The 24,433-nt window shown below is 37.5% G+C and overlaps 2 protein-coding genes across 2 annotated transcripts; one reads left to right on the top strand and one right to left on the bottom strand.

Moving 5' to 3' along the window:
• Positions 1–2,659: 2,659 nt before the first annotated feature.
• On the bottom strand, positions 2,660–6,512 carry B3GALT6 (beta-1,3-galactosyltransferase 6). Its single transcript, XM_056508123.1, has one exon. The coding sequence runs from the start codon at positions 5,835–5,837 to the stop codon at positions 4,821–4,823; it is 1,017 nt and encodes a 338-aa protein (XP_056364098.1). The 5' UTR covers positions 5,838–6,512; the 3' UTR covers positions 2,660–4,820.
• An 82-nt stretch (positions 6,513–6,594) lies between these two features.
• SDF4 (stromal cell derived factor 4) lies at positions 6,595–23,967 on the top strand. The gene is made up of 7 exons (XM_056508122.1): positions 6,595–6,694; positions 8,737–9,076; positions 14,123–14,259; positions 14,700–14,813; positions 19,034–19,192; positions 20,925–21,100; positions 22,118–23,967. The coding sequence occupies exons 2-7, from the start codon at positions 8,796–8,798 to the stop codon at positions 22,292–22,294; spliced, it is 1,044 nt and encodes a 347-aa protein (XP_056364097.1). The 5' UTR covers positions 6,595–6,694; positions 8,737–8,795; the 3' UTR covers positions 22,295–23,967.
• The last annotated feature ends 466 nt before the right edge of the window (positions 23,968–24,433 follow it).

Consider the following 24,433-nt stretch of genomic DNA (forward strand, 5'->3'; position numbering starts at 1 on the left):
AAAGCCTCTGGGATCAGTGCCAGAGGGGAACGATTTGTTCCCAAAATTCTGAGGGAGAAACTGAGGCAAAAATTCCATTTTATCATCTCTTCCTGCTCAATTCCTTTAGAATTATGGATGCTGAGGCAAAAATTCCATTTTATCATTTATTATTAATTTTTAAAGTACTAAATAATCGGGCTCTTCCCAAAATCCAGCCAGGCCTGCATCCCAAAGCCTTCGGGGCCAATGTTCTGAGGGAGAAACTGAAGCAAAAATTCTATTTTAGCAGCTCTTCCTGCTCAATTCCTTTGGAATTATGGATGCACAGCACCAGGCTGAGCCAAAAATTCCATTTTATAATTTATTATTAATTTTAGAAAGTATAAAATAATCAGGCTCTTCCCGAAATCCAGCCAGGCCTGCATCCCAAAGCCTTTGGGAGTCTGAGGGGAACAATTTGTTCCCAATGTTCTGAGGGAGAAACTGAGGCAAAAATTCCATTTTATCATCTCTACCTGCTCAATTCCTTTAGAATTATGGATGCTGAGGCAAAAAATCAATTTTATCATTTATTATTAATTTTTAAAAGTATTAAATAATCAGGCTCTTCCCAAAATGCAGCCAGGCCTGCATCTCAAAGCCTTTGGGGCCAATTTCTGAAGGAGAAACTGAGGTAAAAATTCTATTTTAGCATCTCTTCCTGCTCAATTCCTTTGGAATTATGGATGCACAGCATCAGGTTGAGCCAAAAATTCCATTTTATAATTTATTATTAATTTTAGAAAGTATAAAATAATCAGGCTCTTCCCAAAATCCAGCCAGACCTGCATCCCAAAGCCTTTGGGAGTCTGAGGGGAACGATTTGTTCTCAAAACTCTGAGGGAGAAACTGAGGCAAAAATTCCATTTTATCATCTCTTCCTGCTCAATTCCTTTAGAATTATGGATGCTGAGGCAAAAAATCCATTTTATCATTTATTATTAATTTTTAAATGTATTAAATAATCAGGCTCTTCCCAAAATCCAGCCAGGCCTGCATCTCAAAGCCTTTGGGGCCAATGTTCTGAGGGAGAAACTGAAGCAAAAATTCTATTTTAGCAGCTCTTCCTGCTCAATTCCTTTGGAATTATGGATGCACAGCATCAGGTTGAGCCAAAAATTCTATTTTATAATTTATTATTAATTTTAGAAAGTATAAAATAATCAGGCTCTTCCCGAAATCCAGCCAGGCCTGCATCCCAAAGCCTTTGGGAGTCTGAGGGGAACGATTTGTTCTCAAAACTCTGAGGGAGAAACTGAGGCAAAAATTCCATTTTATCATCTCTTCCTGCTCAATTCCTTTAGAATTATGGATGCTGATGCAAAAAATCGATTTTATCATTTATTATTAATTTTTAAAAGTATTAAATAATCAGGCTCTTCCCAAAATGCAGCCAGGCCTGCATCTCAAAGCCTTTGGGGCCAATTTCTGAGGGAGAAACTGAGGTAAAAATTCCATTTTAGCATCTCTTCCTGCTCAATTCCTTTGGAATTATGGATGCACAGCACCAGTCTGGGATTAGTTTGGATATTTGGGAATATTTCCTCCAGGAAATGGAATGGGCTGCCCAGGGGAGTGGTGGAGTCCCCATCCCTGAATGTGTCCCCAAAACCCTGGAATGTGGCACCTGGGGACACATGGGTTCATTAATTTTTAAAATTAATTTAGTTTATTAATTAATTTGGCTCATTTTATTAATTTTTCCTGTATTTTGGGAGCTTTTTTGGGGCTTCTAAAGGTTTTTCTTTAGATTTCCACATTAATTTTCCATTGATTCCACGGAGTAAGAATCCCCCATCCTCAATCATTCCCTCATAATTCCATTTTTTAATTGGAAAATTTTTTCCTTTCCCTTTTATCCCAGTTATTTCATGCTAAAATTGGAGAGCACCACCCGATTTTAGTCATAATCCTCTGGTTTTGGACAGATAAATTCTATTTTTTTAAGGAATTGACACTTCCAAAGGCTTGGAGTGACATCTAGCGACTGCCTGGGACAGGCAGGAAAATTTGGGAATAAATTCCAAAAGGATCCCTTTGCTTCAAAAGCAAAACCCCAAAGCTATTCCTAATTATTTATGGAAAAAAATAGATTATTTTAATTTTTGAAGGAAATTTGAGTTCTTTGTGTGAATGTGGAATGTTTGAAATTTGGAGGAAAATAGTTTTTAAATTATTGGAATGCTGGGGATTAAAGATTCCAAGGAAATTAGGGGGGAAAAAAATTCACTTTAAAATAATTTGGCTCATCCTCACCTGATTTTGTTTCCCAGGTGGAATTTTCCAGGGAAAATAAAGTGGAAAGGTGGAAAAAATACTGGGAAAGTTGATATTATTCTGGGAATAAATGGATTTATTTGGAATTTTCAGGGGAAAAAAGGGTAAAGGTGGATACAACAATGGGGAAATTTACATTCTGATGGGAATAAATGGATTTATGTGTAACTTTTCAAGGAGAAAAGGCTGAGTAGGATAAAATCATGAGAAAATGGAAGTTATGATGGGAATAATTGGATTTATTTATAATTTTCTGGGGGAAACAGGTAAAAGTGGATAAAATAATGGGAAAATGAATATTATGCTGGGAATAAATGGATTTATTTGTAATTTTCCTGGGAAAATAAAGAAAATACACTGGAAGAATTATAAATAAATATAATTATAAATAAATATTCACATTACAGGTAATTAATCACATTTACAGACAACATTAATGAACCTCAGATGACAAATGGATGTTTAAAAAACTGGAGTTTGCTGACATCTTGGAAAAGTCCTCATTTGGAATAGGATATTTTGGGAAAAAATACTCCCTGGTAATCCCTAAGCATGCATTATAATAATAATTATAATAATAATAATTACAATTATTATAATAATTGAGTTTAACATGCTAAAATAAGAAAGAGGTTTTGCAGGATTTTAGTTTTGTTTTAGGAAAAAAGCCTTGAAATTCTCAAAATAGAAAAATCTTCTGAAGATCTTTTAATCTTCAATAATTAATTAATTAAAACAAGAGAATAACAAACTAAAAAACTAACATAATTGATCCCTTTGGTATTCCTAATCCCTAAAATTGCTAATTTTGCTAAGAAGCAAAAAGAAAGAGAAATTGGCTTTTTTTTTTTTTTAATTTTCAATTTTTCTTTTCCTTTTGTCTCTTCCAGCCAGAGTTGGGAAGGAGGGAATGGAATGTGAATGAAAGTGCAGAGTGCAAGAAACACCAAAAAAAAACAAAAAATCACACACACACACACAAAAAAAAAGACATTTAAAAAATTAAATTTTACATTTACAAAGTAAAAACTGCTCATGCTGCAGGAACTGCAGCTGGCACAGGGGACTGGAAAACTTTTGGAGCAGCTGCCACTGAAAAATGTTGGAATTCCAGGTTTGGAGATAAATAAATAATGTCTGAGTCCTGTGTGAGCTCTGATTATTTTGGTGTAGCCAGGACTGAAAAAATCCCATCTGTGGATGTGTCACTGATAAATAATTCAATTTTAGTTCCTCTACAAGGAATTTTTGGAGAGAAGGAGGGAATTCCCCTAAATGAGCACCTAAATGTGATTTTTTAGTGTGGTAAAAAGAGAAATAAAGTTCTCAAAGTTGAAATTTTAGGGTAAGGGGAACTTTTTTCTGTTGACTACACAAAGTTCATTTTTATATCTTAAATCCCCACCTTTGGGGATAAAAATGCTTTTTGAACTCCCACTGATCAATTCCTGCTCATATGTATTACAAATAAATCTAAATTTGAAGCCTGCAATGTCTTGGAGCAGCCAGGGAGCTCTTGAGTGTTGGAGGGAAATGAATTCCAAACAACACCTGGAGGCTTTGCAAAGCCAAAAAATTCTTCTAAATTAAAAGAAATTCCATTTCTGCCAAAACTCAGTCACCTCCCTTAGGAGCTGCCAGGTGATTTATGTACATTGCCTTTCAAACAGCAAAAAGAGACAAATTAACAGATTTAATCATTCCATTCTCTGCCAGAGAGCTCTCCCTGCAGGTATATGAGGAAAAGCTGATTTGTTTTCCTGCCCCTGGCAATAACCTGATCCCAAATTTGGGCTCTTCCCTCCTGCCAAGTTGGCATTTCCCTGTCAAGGAATAAACAGCAGCCTCATTCCAGTCTGATCAGCACCAAAACTTATCGTGACCTTTAGCAAATAAACATCAGAATCTCTTCAAACTTTTCATTCCAGTTCTCTCTCTCCTGGTTTTTTATACTTTCTGGGTTTTGCCACCTTTTATTTGCCTTCAATCCTGGCATTTGACCTTTTTTATTTGTGCTGTCTCCTGTTTTAATTTTTTTTTTTTAAGCATTTTGACCCATGCCACGTCAGCACCTCCCAGGGAGTCACAGGGTGCCAGAATGAGTCGTGCAAAATCTTTTAAAGAGTAATTAACCCTTGACTCCAATTAACAGCAATTCCCAAAATCCAGCCAGAGCTGCATCCCAAAGACTCTGGGATCGGTGCCTGAAGGGAACGACTTGTTCCCAATATTCTGAGGGAGAAACTGAAGCAAAAATTCCGTTTTATCAGCTCTTCCCACTCGGTTCTGCTGGAATTACGGATCCACAGCACCAGGCTGTGATTTGGGAAGTCTGTCCACGGATATGGAGTGGAAAATGGCAAGAATCCTGACTCCAATTAACCGCAATTCCCAAAGTCCAGCTATGCCTGCATCCCAAACCCTTCATGCCCAATGTTCTGAGGGAGAAACCGAGGCGAGAATTCCGTTTTCACAGGATTCTCCCGGTGTAACAGCGAGCAGAGTCCATCACCCCGAGGCTTTCAGGGGATGCCATCCTTCCTCTGGCAGCACTGCGAGGGAGGCACCCCCCAGTCGTACATGTAGGAAAGCCGCAGTTTCACCTCCTCCTTACACAGCTTCCCTTCCTTGGCCAGCGTCTGGTGCTTCTCCAGCATGTCCTCGATGCTCTGCTTGTGAGTCACGATGTATTTGTTGTTGCAGCCGCGCGATTTGTACTCGGTGTCGAAGCGGGGGTCGTGCACTCTCTTGACGTCGATGGGCGCCAGCCACACGCCCAGGGACACGTCCTCGCTCTGCCACAGGTTCAGGTAGTCGCTGCTGAGGCGCAGGTAGCGCACCAGGTCGGCGGAGATCACGTAGCCGCCGCCCAGCGCGTAGGGCAGGTAATAATCACACAGCAGCCAGGAGCTCTCCTTCCATTTCCCCCCGGATTTCACCCGCCCGCGGCCCGAGAAGAAGCCCCAGTAAAGGCGCCGCGGCTCCTTAGCCCTCAGCTCCTCCACCAGCACATCCAAGCGCACGAAGGTGTCGTCGTCAGCCTTGAGGGCGAACTGGAAGTCCAGGTGCGCATCCAGCCACACGTAGGTAGCCAGCACCTTGGCCGTGAGGTTCTCGTACGAGTCGCGCAGCTCCGGCAGCAGCAGCAGATCGCGGTGGCGGCTCTGCTCCAGCTCCAGGCTCCGCAGCTCCTCGGCGCCCAGCCCCGCCGTGCCCACCACGAAGCGGCTCCAGACGTGGCCGTGAGGCGCCTGCCGCGCCGCCGCCATCCAGGTGCTGCGGATGATGCTGCGCCGCTCGCTGTACTTGGGGCCGCTCATCACCACCACGGCCAGCAGAGCGCTGCCCTCGGCGGCGGCCGGGGGCGCGGCGCGGGCCCCGCGGCCGGGCTGGCTGTGCGGGAGCGCGGGGGGCGCGGGCAGCGGGCGCAGCCCCTCGGAGGTGCACTTGGCGAGGTAGAGCAGCACGGCGGCGCAGAGCGAGAGCCCGCCGAGCCCCAGCGCGGTGCGGTGCCGGCTCAGCCGCCGCAGCGCCTTCATGGCCGCGGGGCCCCTCACGGCCGGCGCCGCGACCACGCCCACCGCGTTTAGGCGGGAACGGCGCTACGGCCGCCAGGAGGGGACAAGCTTCCTGCAGGAGCGCTCACCGCTCGTCGCTGTCGCGCTGGGGTGGTTTCATGGCTCTGCGCTTGCCGCCTTCTCCTCGGGGAAGCGGCGGTTCCGTCCCTGCTCCTGCCGCGGCTCCCGTGGTTCCCGCACCGGGGGAAGGGGCAGGAGGAGGGGCGGTGGCTGCAGCGCCAGACGCGGCGGCCGCCATCTTGGAACAGGGCACGTGATGGCCGAGTGCCCATCTCGGGTTTGGGCACTGCGCCGTGGCCGTGCCGTAGATGTGAAATTGTGGAGTCGTGAAAGGTTGGGATGGACCTCAAAGCCTCTCAGTACCAGCCCCCACCATGGGCAGGGACATCTTCCACTAACACAGGTTGCTCCAAGCCTCAGTGTCCAATCGGGACAACTCCAGGGATGGGGCGCTCACAGCTCCTCTGTCGATGGCAGAGAATGTCGATTCCATCAGATCCTATTTTAAGGCCCTTTCAACCCAAACCGTTCCACGATCCAAGGTAAACAGCTAAGCACACACAACCAGAAAGGAAGAGACGATCCCCGCCTTAACAACGGAGATAACGCCAGGAAAACGCCCCTTTGCCCCGTCTGCCGGAAATGGCGCTGCCCTCACCTAAGATGGCGGCCGCGCGCCCCGTGAGGCGGCGTGACGACACTTCCGTCTCCGCCCGCGCAGCAGCGCCGCGGCTCCGCCAGCGGCCGTGAGGGGCGGCCGGGCCGGGCTGAGGCTCCCGCGGCGCTGGGGCAGCGGCCGCGGCCCCGCGGCGGCTCCGGTGAGTGCGGCCGGCTCCTCCCGCAGCCCGCGGGGCTCGCAGGGGTTTGGCTTCCTTCGCGCGCTCTCTGCTGGATTTGGGATTATTATTTTTTTTTTTTTTAGTTTATTTTTGCCCCTGGAATTGGGCGGGATGATCCCGGTGGGTCACTTCCAGGGCAGGATATCGGGACTTTATGGCTCTGTGGCAGCTCCGCCCCGCCGCTGCTTTCGGGTGTTTCCAGCTCCGCTTTCTCTTGGGTGTGACCGGATTTCCCTCAATCCTCCCTCTCCAAAAACACTTTCATTTGTTTCCAGAGAACGTTTGTGTTGGGGTCTCTGCGATCCACCCGTGGCTTTTTCCTCATTTTCAAGGATGTTCCCATCCCAAGTCCTCTGCAGAGTGAAAACTAATGCATTAATTCCATATATTAATTATTTAACAGGCTTTTTAAATGTCTGACATCTAAAATTCCTCTATTTTTGTGTAGATTCCTCTGAATTTCTTCTTGTGTGGAGGTTTTTATACTTTTATATATATATATATATAAGTAAGTATATAACATATAATTGCATGTACATAAGTATATATATATATATGGATAATTGTATATATATAAGTATACAGTACACTATATATAATTGTACATATATAAGTAAATATATAGTATATTATATATAATTGTGCGTACAAATATATATATAAGTATATATGTACATAAGTATGTATATATGTATATATATAAGTATATATACATATATACATATATATACATATATATATATATATATATAAGTATACAGTATATGTAATTCTACATATGTAAATAAATATACAATGTATTATATATATAGTTAAGTATATATAAGTGTATATATATAAGTATACAGTATATATAATTCTACATATGTAAATAAATATATAGTGTATTATATATAGTTTATAAGTATATATAAGTATGTAAGTAATTGTATATATATATAAAACATACAGATAATTATATATATGTAAGTATATATAAGTATATATGCAATTGTATATATATAAATAAACATACAGTATATCATATATATATATATAGGTCAGTATACATAAGTATATATGTAATTGTATATATAAATAAACATACAGATAATTATATATAAGCATACATAAATATATATGCAATTGTATATATATAAATAAACATACATTATAAGTATATAATTGTACATATGTAAGTCTATAAGCATATATTTAATTGTATATATATATAACTATACAGCATACTGTATAATTGTATATAAGTATATAAATATATATTTATTGTACATAGACAAGGAAACATACAGTATATTATATATATAATATATATGTAAGTATACATAAATATATATGCAATTGTATATATAAATAAACATACAGTATAAGTATATAATTGTACATATGTAAGTCTATAAGCATATATTTAATTGTATATATATATAAATATACAGCATACTGTATAATTGTATATAAGTATATAAATATATATTTAATTGTATATATACAAGTAAACATACAGTATATTATATATAAGCATATATGTAAGTCTATATAAGTATATTTTTAATTGTATATTATATATAAGCATATATGTAAGTCTATATAAGTATATTTTTAATTGTATATATACAAGTAAACATACAGTATATTATATATAAACATATATGTAAGTCTATGTAAGTATATATATAATTGTTTATATATAAGTAAACATACAATATATTATATATAAGCATATATTTAAGTCTATGTAGGTATATATTTAATTGTGTATATATAAGTAAACATACAGTATATTATATATAAGCATATATTTAAGTCTAGGTATATATTTAATTGTGTATATATAAATAAACATACAGTATATTTTATATATATAAGTTAATTGTGTATATATAAATAAACATACAGTATATTTTATATATATAGAATATGTGTATGCAATAACTTATTAATTTTGTGTATAGGTTATTATAAGTTTTAGCAGTTCATTAACAACCTCTTGCTTCTCATTTTTTCTCCTTTTTTTTTCCTTTCAGATCCCTTAACCCACAACAACTCCAACAACAAACCCAAAAAAGGCACAAAAATTACAAAAATGCTGTCGAGCCAGGCTCTCCTCTGCAGCCTGGGCTCCGTGCTGTTCATCCTCCTGCTGCCGGGTGTTCGAGCCAGACCCGCCAACAATTCCGTGCTGAAGGAGAAGGAGGAGCAGGAGCTGGTGCCCCCCGACCACCTGAACGGGGTGAAGCTGGAGCGGGACGGGCACCTGAACCGGGATTTCCACCAGGAGGTGTTCCTGGGCAGGGACAGGGAGCAGTTCGAGCGGCGCCAGCAGCCCAGCGGCACCCGGGACAAGCTCAGCGGCATCTTCAGCAAGTGAGCTCGGCTGCGGGGAAATGGGGGTTAGGGGGTGAAAAGTGGGGTTCAGGGGGTGAAAAGTGGGGTTCAGGGGGTGAAAAGTGGGGTTTTGGGGGTGAAAAGTGGGGTTTTGGGGGGTGAAAAGTGGGGTTCAGGGGGTGAAAAGTGGGGTTTTGGTATTGGAAAAGTGGGGTTTTGGTGGCTGAGAATTGGGATTTTGGTGGTTGAGAATTGGGGGTTTTGGTATTTGAAAATTGGGATTTTGGTGTTTGAAAATTGGGATTTTAGTGGTTGAGAATTGGGATTTCAGTGGTTGAAAATGGGGATTTTGGTATTTGAAAATTGGGGATTTTGGTGGTTGAGAATTGGGGATTTTAGCGGTTGAGAATTGGGATTTTAGTATTTAAAAATTGGGGTTTTGGTGGCTGAGAATTGGGATTTTAGTGGTTGAGAATTGGGGATTTTGGTATTTGAAAATTGGGGATTTTAGTGGTTGAAAATTGTGGATTTTGGTATTTGAAAATTGGGGATTTTGGTATATGAAAATGGGGATTTTGGTATTTGAAAATTGGGATTTTGGTGGTTGAGAATTGGGGATTTTGGTATTTGAAAATTGGGGATTTTGGTGTTTGAAAATTGGGATTTTAGTGGTTGAGAATTGGGGATTTTAGTGGTTGAGAATTGGGGATATTCGTATTTGAAAATTGGGATTTTAGTGGTTGAAAACTGGGGAATTTGGTATTTGAAAATTGGGATTTTAGTGGTTGAGAATTGGGGAATTTGGTATTTGAAAATTGGGATTTTAGTGGTTGAGAATTGGGGAATTTGGTATTTGAAAATTGGGATTTTAGTGGTTGAAAACTGGGGAATTAATGGTTGAAAACTGGGGATTTTGGTATTTGAAAATTGGGATTTTAGTGGTTGAGAATTGGTGGAATTTGGTATTTGAAAATTGGGATTTTAGTGGTTGAAAATTGGGGATTTTGTTATTTGAAAATTGGTGATTATGGTAGTTGAAAATTGGGATTTTAGTGGTTGAGTATTGGGGGTTTTGGTATTTGAAAATTGGGGATTTTGTTATTTGAAAATTGGGATTTTAGTGGTTGAAAATTGGGGAATTTGGTATTTGAAAATTGGGATTTTGGTATTTGAAAATTGGGATTTTAGTGGTTGAGAATTGGGGATTTTAGTATTTGAAAATTGGGGTTTTGGTGGCTGAGAATTGGGATTTTAGTGGTTGAGAATTGGGGATTTTGGTATATGAAAATTGGGGAATTTGGTATTTGAAAATTGGGGATTTTGGTATTTGAAAATTGGGGATTTTGGTATTTGAAAATTGGGATTCTAGTATTTTGTACTAGGAGAATTGAATTCATAGCTTGAAAAATTTGGAATGCTAATATTTCAAAATTTGCATATTTCCAAATTTGGGAATTTGTATATTTCCAAATCTGGGAATTTGCATATTTCCAAATTTGTGGATTTGCATATTTCCAAATTTGGGGATTCGTATATTTCCAAATATGGGAGTTTGAATAAATGTTTCCAAAATTTGGGAATTTCAATTCCTATTTAAAAATTGGGGATTTTAAATATTTTGAAATAGGAGATTTGAATTAATGTTTTCAAAAATTTGGAATGCTAATATTTCAAAATTTGAATATTTCCAAATTTGGAGATTTTTATATTTCCAAATTTGGGACTATGAATTCATGTTTCCAAAATTTGGGAATTTTAATTAGTATTTAAAAATTGGGGATTTTATTATTTCAAAATGGGGGATTTGAATTCATATTTTAAAAATGGGGTTTTTAATTAGTATTCCAAATTTGGGAATTTGAATATTTCCACATTTGGAAATTTCAATTAATGTTTTCAAAATTTGGGAATTTTATTATTTCAAAATGGGGAAATTTTGTATTTGGGAATTTGAATTAATATTTTCAAAATTTGGGAATTTTAATTGATATTTTCAAAATTGGCATTTTTCAGACACCAGGTGGCAGAGTTGGATTTATTTGCATTTTGGAGTGGAAGATGCATGTCATTAAAATTAATTAATTACTTAATTAATAATAGAATGGGATAAACTGAGGCTTTCAAACCTTTATTTGGTGCCAACTTTTCATTATTAAATTATTATAAATTAATAATTAAATTATAAAGTAATTATTAAACTAATCATAAATAATAAAACAAATAATTTAATTTAAATCAGCAATAATAACTTTGGCATTGGAGGTTTTTGGAATTCTCAAAGCAAAGAACCAAACCAGGATTTTTTAATTAATAAAATTTAAAGTAAATTTAAAGTAAATTCTTTGTTATTTTTTTGTTATTCAAACCCTTCTCTTCACTGCTAAAATATGAAATAATTAAGATTTCCCAATTCTTGGATATTAATTGGAAACATCCAACTCCTGGTTAGGAAATTCCCATTCCCAAATTCTGATTTTTTTTTTTTTTTTTTCCTGTCTGTAATAAAAGAATTCCTTATTAATTGGAAATTAATTGGATTTGGGATCAGTTCCATTCCAAGATTTATTTTAAATTCCCTCTGAGGATCAGATTAAAAAGGGTTTAATTTAATTTAATTTAATTGATTTCTAGAGAGAAATCCCAGGAAAATCTAATTAATCCCAGACTTCCAGATGTTCTGGAATTATTTGTGGTTATAATCAACAAAAGCTGAATAAAAATCACAAATAAATTAAATTCAAAACATGAATTATTATGTAATGTATCCATTATTTAATTTATTGTTTTATTACTTAATTTATTAATTGATGTATTGTTTATTTTTACTTATTATTTAATTTATTGATTTATTTATTATTTATTTTTACTTATTGATTTAATTTTCTTATTATTTATTACTTTAGTTATTATTCATTATGTATTATCATTTATTCCTGAAAATAAAGTTGGAAAAGCTTCCCCAAGCCATGATTTTCACAGGAAAACTGGGATTGAAATAATTCCAATAATTCCAATTTTGCTTAAATCTTGATTTAATTATTTGAAATTATTTCTATCAAAAATCAGCTTTTTTTGAGGGTGGGAATGTCATTGAAGCCCCAAAAATCTGATTTTTTTGTGGTTTTTAGTAGAGAAACTGGGCTGAAATTAGTTTATTATCCATCAGAAAAATTCAGTTTTCCATCAGAAAAATTCAGTTTTCCTACAAAATCCACATTTTTCCTGCCTCCAAGCTCTCACTTTGTGCTTCAATATTTAAATCAGCAATAAATGAAATTTTCTTCCTTTTTTTTCCTTCATTTTGAAGTGGAAAATGATTGGAAGGAGGAATTTTCACAGCTGTGATTTGAGAAAAAAACCCCAAATTTGAAATATTGAGTGGAAAATTCTTCTTTAAATCTGATTTTTTTTATCCCTCCAACCCCTGAGTGTAAATTGTGATATTTAAACTGAAATCTGCATTTTTTGGGGTTTTTTTGTCTCTTTTTTTTTCACATTTTTGACATTTCAATGCAAATCAGATCTTGAATAATTTGAGTTTCAATAATAACAACTCAGAGATGCCAAGAGATAACAGAGCCCAGATCAGCCTGGGGATTTTCAATTCTGGTTTTTTATTTTTGTTTTGGGTTTTTAATAGAACAAAGAGTGGGTTGGAGCTGCTTTAAATAGAATTTGAGATGGAAATGAAATTAATCTGATTTTTTGTGATATTCTAAATGATGAAAAATAAGTTGGAGATTCTTTGAATAGAATTTGAAATGGAAATTAAATCTGATTTTTAAGTGATATTTTGTATTATAAAAAATGGGTTTGAGCTGCTTTAAATAGAATTTGAGATGGAAATGAAATGAAATCTGATTTCTTGTGATATTTTGAATATAAAAAATGTGTTGGAGAAGTTTTAAATAGAATTTGAAATGGTAACAAAATGAAATCTGATTTTTAATGATATTTTGAATTATAAAAAATGGGTTGGAGCTGCTTTAAATAGAATTTGAAATGGAAATGGAATGAAATCTGATTTTTTGTGATATTCTAAATGATGAAAAATAAGTTGGAGATTCTTAAAATAGAATTAAATCTGATTTTTAAGTGATATTTTGAATGACAAAGAGTGGATTTAAGATTCTTTAAATAGAATTTGAAATGGTAACAAAATGAAATCTGATTTTTAATGATATTTTGAATTATAAAAAATGGGTTGGAGCTGCTTTAAATAGAATTTGAGATGGCAATGAAATGAAATCTGATTTTTAGTGATATTTTGAATATAAAAATGTGTTGGAGAAGTTTTAAATAGAATTTGAAATGGTAACAAAATGAAATCTGATTTTTAATGATATTTTGAATTATAAAAAATGGGTTTGAGCTGCTTTAAATAGAATTTGAAATGGAAATGAAATGAAATCTGATTTTTTAGTGATATTTTGAATAATTATTTAATGTTATGCTCCAAAAAAACTCTCAAAGTGACAGAATATTTGATTGATTTTTGGTTTTTTCAGCTGTAAATTTTTAATTCATTTCTTAATGAAATAAGGATTGGTCAGATTGGATTTTCCTGAGAATTTTAATCAGGAAAAAATGGAATTCTGCAGCTCTGAATCCAAGAAATTGCTTGGGAAAGCAAGAGCCTGGCACAAAACTCATGGAAAATTTTTAAATTTATAAATGTGTTAAAAATTAAAAATTCAATTAAATTTATAAAAAAAGGGGCTTGGAAAGAGAAATTGAGAGGGAATTCAAGGTTTGGAAGAAATTTTTCAGAATTTGGGATGACCCAAAATTCCATCTGGGATGATTTGTGGGAAAAAATTCCCTCAAAAAATGATTTAATTTAAAAAATAAAGTTTTTAAATGAGTGATAACCTAAATATTGCTACAGTTAATTAAATTAATTAAATTATTTACATTTAAATCTGAAATCAAGGCCGAGCTGCCACTTATTTCTCACAGAGAGTCCAAAAAAAATTATTTTTTTCTCTGAATTTTTGCCGAATAAACCAATTTCTCAACTGAAAACAAACCAGATTTTTCCCTCTTAAACTCTGAATTAGAATTCTATTTATTTTTTCTCCTCAGGGTGGATATAAATAATGATAAAAAAATCAGTGCCAAGGAAATGCAACGTTGGATCATGGAAAAAACAGATGAGCATTTCCAGGAGGCCGTGGAGGAGAATAAAATGCATTTCAGAGCTGTGGATCCTGATGGGGATGGTAAAATCAACTTTTTTCCTCTCCAAAAATCACTTTTTAAATCAATTCTGGGATCCAGGACTTATTTTTTGGGATAAAATTTGAGTTGGCAATGCCAAAATTGGATTTTTGTGGGGAAAGATGAAATAAAAATGTGGGAAAAAATGAAATAAATTGGATTTTTTAGAAAAATTTTGTAAATAAAAAAAGCTCAAAAATAAAAATGTGGGAAAAAATGAAATAAATTGGATTTTTCAGAAAAATTTTGTAAATAAAAAAAGCTCAAAAATTCATCAGGTGACAGATTTTATGTTGTCATTCCTAAAATTCAGTGTGAGATTGTGATGCTAGACAAAAAAAAATAAAAAAATTAGAAACTAAAATTTTAAAAATGTAAAATTTGCTTAATTTTTAAATAATCCAAAATTCATCATTTCAGGCTGAAATATTCTCAATTCCAGGTCACGTGTCTTGGGATGAATATAAAATTAAATTCTTGGCAAGCAAAGGCTTCAACGAAAAGGAAATTGCAGAGAAAATCAAAAACAACGAGGAATTGAAAATAGATGAAGAAAGTAAGTGCAAAAATGGGTGTGAAAATCAAAATGTTTGGGTTGTTCTGCTTGAGGAAAATTGAAATAATAAAACAAAAATTTTCCTTTTTTCCACCTCAAATTTGTTGTGAAAATGATAATTTTTTAAAAAGGAATCTTCCCGTTTTCCCCTTTTGAAAAAATTTTGTGAAAATGACAATTTTAAGAGCAATCTTGTTAAAAAAAAAAAAAAATTAAATTTCCTCTAAAATCCCCCAAAATTGAAGTCAGAAAACACAAATTCTCCATCCATACTAACCCAAATCCCCCATGGAAATTGCAATTTTTTTTAGAGGAATGTAATTCAAAAAATATTTAAACTTCCTCTAAAATCCCCCCAAAAATTGAGCCCTTCATTCATCCTGACCCGAATCTGCCATGAAAATTGCAAGTTTTAAGGAAAAACACCTTCAAAAAATATTTAAATTTCCTCTAAAATCCCCTCAAAGACTGAAGTCCAAAGACAGAAATCCTCCATTCATCCTGACCAGAATCTGCAATGAAAATTACAATTTTTAAGAGGAATCTTCCCATTTTCCCCCTTAAAGAAATTTAAATTTCCTCTAAAATCCCCCCCAAAAACTGAAGTTGAAAGACACAAACCCTCCATTCTCTCTAACCCAAACCTGCCATGAAAATGACAATTTTTAAGGAGAATCACCTTCAAAAAAATTTTAAATTTCCTCTACAATCCCCCCCAAAAATTGAAGTCTGAAGATACAAACCCTTCATTGATCCTCAGCAGAATCTGCCATGAAAATTGCAATTTTTAATAGGAATTTCCCCATTTCCCCCCCTTTATAAAACCATTTAAATTTCCTGTAAAATCCCCCCCTGCACCTTTCCCTTTCCCTGCAGGAATGAGTCATTTCAGAATCGATTGGGTGACATTTTCCAGCGATTAAAAAATGACAGAAATGCAGAAAAAATAAAAAAAGCTGAGAAAATGTGCAGGGAAATCACCTGGGAACTTCTGAGCTGCTGAGTCAGCACCTCCACTCTGCACCTGAGCACCAAAATCTTCTTTAGGAAAATCAAATTATTCATCCTCCACTTCCTCAGGGGTTTTTTTTTACTCCTCCAAGCACTGTAAAAGTGATTTTTGGGTTGTTTTTTTTTAAATAAAAACACCTGGGGGTGTGGAATTGAAGGTGCTTTCTGCAGAAATTTGGATTTGAGAAATTAAATATAATATAATATAATATAATATAATATAATATAATATAATATAATATAATATAATATAATATAATATAATATAATATAATATAATATAATATAATATAATATAATATAATATAATATATAATTAATAATACAATATAATATAATATAATATAATATAATATAATATAATATAATATAATATAATATAATATAATATAATATAATATAATATAATATAATATATAATATTATATTATATTATATTATATTATATTATAATATAATATAATATATTTTAAATATATTTAAGTGTAACAGTTAAATGTAATATTAATTATGTAATAAATATTAATATAGTGATAAATATATAAATATTTATATAGTGATATATAATATCACTAGTGATATATATATATATAGTGATATATAATTGTAATGATAATCATTAATGATACTTATTAATATATAATGTAGTTTAATATATAAAATATAATAATATAATGCATTATGTGGTAATAAATAGAAACAATATAAACAACATTTTATTTTAATTAATTGATGGATATTGCCAGATAATTGGATTGTGAGATTAAATTAAAGAATTCCATGGGATTTTGGTGCTGATTTTTCTGTTCTTATGCCCCAAATTCAATTTTTCTTGCAGTGAAAATATCAAATATTGTGATGAATAAATATCTGCTTTGTTTGGGCTTAAAAACATCATTGATTAAAAAACTGGGAGTTTGAAATAAAGAGGTTGTGACAAATTAAATCTTAAAAATTGATTGTGACAAATTTTAAGAATCGGTTGGGACAACTGAAATCCTTTAAAAACTGGTTGGGAGAACTGAAATTCCTAAACATGGATTGGGTCAATTGAAATTCCTGAAAATTGGATTGGGACAATTTAAATCTTAAAAAGTGGATTGGGTCGATTGAAATTCCTAAAAATTGGATTGGGACAATTTAAATCCTAAAATGGGATGGGACAACTGAAATCCTAAAAATTGAATTGGGACAATTGAAATCCTAAAATGAATTGGGACAACTGAAGTCTTAAAAATTGGATTGGGTCAATTTAAATCCTAAAATGGGTTGGGACAACCAAAATTCCTAAATGTGAATATGTCAATCGAAATTCCTAAAAATTGGATTGGGACAATTTAAATCCTAAAATGGGTTGGGACAACTAAAACCCTACAAAAGGATTGTGTCAACTGAAATTCCTAAAATCTGGTTGCAATTTTTTAAATTCCTAAAACTTGGCCAACTGAAATCATAACAAGGGATTGTGGCAGGTGCTGAGAACTGGCTTGGGGCAATCCCTGTGTTTGGGGTGGTCTGTGCTGAGTGAAATCCTAAATGCTGAGTGCAATCCTAAATGCTGAGTGCAATCCTAACTGCTGAGTGCAATCCTAACTGCTGAGTGCAATCCCAAATGCTGAGTGCAATCCTAAATGCTGAGTGCAATCCCAAATGCTGAGTGCAATCCTAAATGCTGAGTGCAATCCTAACTGCTGAGTGCAGTCCCAAATGCTGAGTGCAATCCTAAACGCTGAGTGCAATCCTAAACGCTGAGTGCAATCCTAAACGCTGAGTGCAATCCTGAACGCTGAGTGCAATCCCAACTGCTGAGTGCAATCCTAACTGCTGAGTGCAATCCTAACTGCTGAGTGCAATCCTAACTGCTGAGTGCAATCCTGAACGCTGAGTGCAATCCTAACTGCTGAGTGCAATCCTAACTGCTGAGTGCAATCCTAACTGCTGAGTGCAATCCTAAATGCTGAGTGCAATCCTGAACGCTGAGTGCAATCCTAAATGCTGAGTGCAATCCTAACTGCTGAGTGCAATCCTAACTGCTGAGTGCAATCCTAACTGCTGAGTGCAATCCTAACTGCTGAGTGCAATCCTAAATGCTGAGTGCAATCCCAAATGCTGAGTGCAATCCCAAATGCTGAGTGCAATCCTAACTGCTGAGTGCAATCCTAAATGCTGAGTGCAATCCCAAATGCTGAGTGCAATCCTAACTGCTGAGTGCAATCCTAACTGCTGAGTGCAATCCCAAATGCTGAGTGCAATCCTAACTGCTGAGTGCAATCCTAACTGCTGAGTGCAATCCCAAATGCTGAGTGCAATCCTAACTGCTGAGTGCAATCCCAAATGCTGAGTGCAATCCTAACTGCTGAGTGCAATCCTAACTGCTGAGTGCAATCCTGAACGCTGAGTGCAATCCCAAATGCTGAGTGCAATCCCAAATGCTGAGTGAAATCCTAAATGCTGAGTGCAATCCTAAACGCTGAGTGCAGTCCTAACTGCTGAGTGCAATCCTAACTGCTGAGTGCAATCCTAAATGCTGAGTGCAATCCTAACTGCTGAGTGCAATCCCAAACGCTGAGTGCAATCCTAACTGCTGAGTGCAATCCTAAATGCTGAGTGCAATCCTAACTGCTGAGTGCAATCCTAACTGCTGAGTGCAATCCTAACTGCTGAGTGCAATCCTAACTGCTGAGTGCAATCCTAACTGCTGAGTGCAATCCTAACTGCTGAGTGCAATCCTAAATGCTGAGTGCAATCCCAAATGCTGAGTGCAATCCTAAACGCTGAGTGCAATCCTAAACGCTGAGTGCAATCCTAAACGCTGAGTGCAATCCTAAATGCTGAGTGCAATCCCAAATGCTGAGTGCAATCCCAAATGCTGAGTGCAATCCTAACTGCTGAGTGCAATCCTAACTGCTGAGTGCAATCCCAAATGCTGAGTGCAATCCTAACTGCTGAGTGCAATCCTAAATGCTGAGTGCAATCCTGAACGCTGAGTGCAATCCCAAATGCTGAGTGCAATCCTAACTGCTGAGTGCAATCCCAAACGCTGAGTGCAATCCCAACTGCTGAGTGCAATCCTGAACGCTGAGTGCAATCCCAAATGCTGAGTGCAATCCTAAATGCTGAGTGCAATCCTAAATGCTGAGTGCAATCCTAAATGCTGAGTGCAATCCTAACTGCTGAGTGCAATCCTGAACGCTGCCGTGTCCCTGCAGCGCAGGAAGTGCTGGACAACCTGAAGGATCGCTGGTACCAGGCGGACAATCCGCCCCCGGACCTGCTGCTGAGCGAGCAGGAGTTCCTGTCCTTCCTGCACCCCGAGCACAGCCGCGGCATGCTGCACTTCATGGTGCAGGAGATCATCCGGGACCTGGGTAACTGTCCAGGGATTGATTCCAGGGAATTGGATCCATGGGTTCCTGGGAATTGGATCCACGGGTTCCCGTTTTTGTGTGGGTGCTGCACTTCATGGTGCAGGAGATCATCCGGGACCTGGGTAATCTGGGATTGATTCCTGGGATTCCTGGGAATTGGATCCATGGGTTCCTGGGAATTGGATCCACGGGTTCCCGTTTTTGTGTGAGTGCTGCACTTCATGGTGCAGGAGATCATCCGGGACCTGGGTAACTGTCCAGGGATTGATTCCTGGGATTCCTGGGAATTGGATCCACGGGTTCCTGGGAATTGGATCCATGGGTTCCCGTTTTTGTGTGGGTGCTGCACTTCATGGTGCAGGAGATCATCTGGGATTTGGGTAACTCCAGGGATTTCTGGGAATTGGATCCATGGGTTCCTGGGAATTGGATCCATGGGTTCCCGTTTTTGTGTGAGTGCTGCACTTCATGGTGCAGGAGATCATCCGTGATCTGGGTAATTGTCCAGGGATTCCTGGGAATTCTGTCCAGGGATTTCTGGGAATTCTGTCCAGGGATTTCTGGGAATTGGATCCATGGGTTCCCGTTTTTGTGTGGGTGCTGCACTTCATGGTGCAGGAGATCATCCGAGACCTGGGTAATCTGGGATTCCTGGGAATTCTGTGTAGGGATTCCTGGAAATTCTGTCCAGGGATTCCTGGGAATTCTGTCTAGGGATTCCTGGGAATTGGATCCGTGGGTTCCCATTTTTGTGTGGGTGCTGCACTTCATGTTGCAGAAGATCATCCAAGACCTGGGTAATTATCCAGGGATTTCTGGGAATTGGATCCAGGGATTCCTGGGAATTGGATCCATGGGTTCCCGTTTTTGTGTGGGTGCTGCACTTCATGGTGCAGGAGATCATCCGAGACCTGGGTAATTATCCAGGGATTATTTCCTGGGAATTGGATCCGTGGGTTCCGGTTTTTATGTGGATTTTGGGAGGGATTACTCTGGTGGAGTTTCCCGTTTTTATGTGAGTGCTGCACTTTATGGTGCAGGAGATCATCTGTGATCTGGGTAATTGTCCAGGGATTCCTGGGAATTCTGTCCATGGATTCCCAGGAATTGGATCCATGGGTTCCCAGGAATTGGATCCATGGGTTCCCGTTTTTGTGTGGGTGCTGCACTTCATGGTGCAGATCATCTGTGATCTGGGTAATTATCCAGGGATTCCCAGGAATTGGATCCATGGGCTCCCATTTTTATGTGGATTTCAGGAGGAAATAGTGTGGTGGAATTTCCCATTTTTGTGTGGGTGCTGCACCTCATGGTGTAGGAGATCATCCGGGATCTGGTAATTATCCAGGGATTATTTCCTGGGAATTGGATCCCTGGATTCTGGAAAATTGGATTCAGGGATTCCCATTTATATGTGGGTGTTGGGAGATTTTGCTTTTTTCCCAGATCAGGAGGAAATTGCCATTTTTATGGAAATTATGCAATTCTGTTTTAACTTGTGGGCTTTTTTTGTAGAAATTAAGCAAATCTATTTTAATTTTTTGTACTTTTCCATGGGAATTAAGCAAACTTGTTTTAATATTTTTCACGGATCAGGACGAATTTCCCATTTTTACATGAATTAAACATATTTCAAATTTTTGCCCTTTTTTTTGGCGTGGATCAGGAAGCAATTCCCATTTTTCCAGGAATTAAAGGAATCCATTTGAATTTTTGGTGTTTCTTTCCCCAGACCAGGATGGGGATAAGAAGCTGACCCTGTCAGAATTCATCTCCTTGCCCGTGGGCACGGTGGAGAACCAGCAGGCTCAGGACATCGACGACGACTGGGTGAGGGACAGGAGGAAGGAATTCCAGGAGGTCATCGATGCCAACCACGATGGGATTGTCACCATGGAGGAGCTGGAGGTGAATTCCCCATCCTTTCCATCCAATTATTTCAAATTACAGCTCTAAAACACAAAAAAATTTGAGTTACGGCTCAGTTTTTTATAAGCGTTTCATTAAAAAATTGAGTGTTTCTATTTAATTGTAATTTCATGGTAATTTCATTTAAATTTCATTTAAAGTGCAGCATTAAAACCCCAGATATTTGAATTACAGCTCAATTTTTATAAGTATATCATTAAAAAATTGAATATTTCAATTAATTTATTTTTAAATTAGATTTAATTTTCTTTTCATTTGAAGTACAGCTTTAAAACTCCCAAAAATTGAGTTACAGCTCAATTTTTTATGAGTATTTCATTTAAAAATGCAATATTTCAATTTCATTTAGATTTCATGTTAGTTTCATGTTAATTTAATGGTAATTTAATTTTAAAATATTCTGCAGGAACAGCCAAGAAAGTGGGAAAAATAATAGAGTTTATGTCCTGAAAATTGATAATTCATCATTTTTAACTGGAATTTGATGCTGAGGTTAATTTGAAGCCCAAAGTCCACAAATACTCCTTGGAATGAACTGAAAAAGTCTTGGATTTCTATAGGAAAAGTTGAGAACACAGGGAAAAAAGCAGAATTTAGGTCCTGTAAATTAATAATTGTTAATTTTTACAGGAATTTGATCCTAAATTTAATTTGCAGTCCAAATTCCAGAAATATTTCTTGGAATGAGCTGAAAAATCCAGGATCTCTGTGAGAACAGCCAAAAAAGCAGAAAGTAATAGAATTTAGGTCCTGAAAATTGATAAGTCTTCCTGTTTAATTAGAATTTGATCCTGAGTTTAATTTGCAGCCCAAACTCCAGAAATATTCCTTGGAATGAACTGAAAAATCTAGGATTTCTGTAAGGAAAACAGGGAGAAAACGCCATTCAAACCCTTGTTAAAGATCTTTATCCCCGCTCAGGGCTGGGATGTGAGCTGGGGATCCCTGGAGGAGCGCCCAGGGCCGGGCTGAGGAGGTTTTTCCGTGTTTTCCCAGGAGTACATGGATCCCATGAACGAGCACAACGCGCTGAACGAGGCGCGGCAGATGATCGCCGTGGCCGACGAGAACCAGAACCACCACCTGGAGCTGGAGGAGATCCTCAAGTACAGCGAGTACTTCACCGGCAGCAAACTCATGGATTACGCCCGGAATGTCCACGAGGAATTCTGAGCTTCCTTTTCCAGAACTTTCTCTTTCCTCCCCCTCCCTCAAAAAAAAAAAATCCCAGGGAAAAACGACTGAGCTCCGAACCGCGGGAATTCTGTCGCCGCTCCTCGCCCGGGGTCATTCCCGATTTTCCGTCCGTCCCTGCAGCTCCTTGGAGTGGTTTTCACACTGGGAGAAATCATGGAAATTCCTGGATTCTGGTTTTCTTCCTCCCTGGTTGGTGGGGTTGAATCCAGTTGGAATTCCATGGAATCTGCAGCTCCTTGGAGAGGTTTTCCCACTGGGAGAAATCATGGAAATTCCTGGATTCTGCTGGTTTTTCTCCTTGGTTTGTGGGGTTGAATCCAGCTGGAATTCCATGGGATCTGCAGCTCCTTAGAGTGGTTTTCACACTGGGAGAAATCATGGAAATTCCTTGATTCTAGTTTTCTTCCTCCCTGGTTGGTGGGGTTGAATCCAGTTGGAATTCCATGGGATCTGCAGCTCCTTGGAGTGGTTTTCCTGCCAGGAGAAATCATGGAAATTCCTGGATTCTGGTGGTTTTTCTCCTTGGTTTGTGGGGTTGAATCCAGTTGGAATTCCATGGGGTCTGCAGCTCCTTGGAGTGGTTTTCCCACTGGGAGAAATCATGGAAATTCCTGGATTCTGGTGGTTTTTCTCCTTGGTTTGTGGGGTTGAATCCAGTTGGAATTCCATGGGATCTGCAGCTCCTTGGAGTGGTTTTCCTGCCAGGAGAAATTCCTGGATTCTGGTTTTCTTCCTCCCTGGTTGGTGGGGTTGAATCCAGTTGGAATTCCATGGGATCTGCAGCTCCTTGGAGTGGTTTTCACACTGGGAGAAATCATGGAAATTCCTGAATTCCTGAATTTCTTCCTCTCTGGTTTGTGGGGTTGAATTCAGGTGGAATTCCCTGTCGTCTGGTTGGGGAGGATCCTAAAATATCCCCTTGTTTCCTTCAGCTGCTGATCCTGGGGATCCCAAAGAAAAGTTGGATTTGGGGAATTTTAATGGTTCCAAGGAATGTTTCATCTCCTGGGAATATCCACACTCAATTCCAGTGTTTTTCTTGACTTCCTGAAGTTTATTGGGAAGTTTTCACCTCTTTTCATGTAAGTGTGGGGAGGAATTTATTTTAAATGTTACAGAAAAGCTTTTTGGAATTAAATTAATAAAAGAAAGTAACTTAAAAGAACATTAATTAAAATTAAAGTAATATAAAGTGACATTTTTTGTTGACATCTGCACTGAGAATGGGAGATGATGGCTTTTAAAAAAAAAAAAAGGTCTGTCTAAAACCAAACAATTGGGAAGTTTTTTGGGAATTTAATCTGTTGGACAGAGCAGTGGGAATTCCATGGAGTTTGATGGCTGCTTAATTCACTGCTAAAATTAATGAGCTCTGTGCTAATTATGCTGTTAATGAGCTGCTAATGATCTGGGAGAGATTCCAGGCTTTGGGTGAGCTCTGGAAACATCTCTGTCCCAAATAAAATTGATCTTTCCTCTGCTTCCATCTTTCCTGGGAAAAACTCCACTTTGGAAAAGAATTCCTGAAAATCTAAGATGTTCTATTTGATTAAATTTATTCTTAATATAATGTAAATACAGGAATTGCTGTCCTTCTGTCTCTTTTCCTGCTCTTTATTTGATGTTTTTATTAAATTCCTTGGATAAAAGGTTTTATTTTTTTCTCCTTTGGTTTTCCATTAAATATTTCTCTCCATGCTTTGGAAATTCTGCTGCTTTTAAGGTTTGTTGGGAGGGGGTAGGAATAAGAGGAATAAATTCCAAGGATAATCTATAAAATTAGTTTAAACACAAAAACTTCAGTAAAATCAGCTGATAATTGTGATTTATGATTGTGATCTATGAAAAGATTTTGCCAACACTATTCTAAATTAATTTTGGGACAACATGAGCATGGAATCTCTAATTCCCAGTATTTTATAGAATCAGTGAAGCTGGAATTCCAAGGAGCTGGAACACCTAAAATTGAGCTCCTAGATCCAGTTCTAATAGGCTGGAAAATAAAATTCCCTAAGTCCCAGTATTTTATGGAATCGGTGAAGGTAAAGCTGCAATTTCAAGGAGCTGGAACACCTCGAATTTAATCCTGGATCCAATTCCAATAGGCTGGAAAAT

Source organism: Oenanthe melanoleuca, chromosome 21 (genome assembly GCF_029582105.1).
Source record: "Oenanthe melanoleuca isolate GR-GAL-2019-014 chromosome 21, OMel1.0, whole genome shotgun sequence".
Lineage (NCBI taxonomy): Eukaryota > Metazoa > Chordata > Aves > Passeriformes > Muscicapidae > Oenanthe > Oenanthe melanoleuca.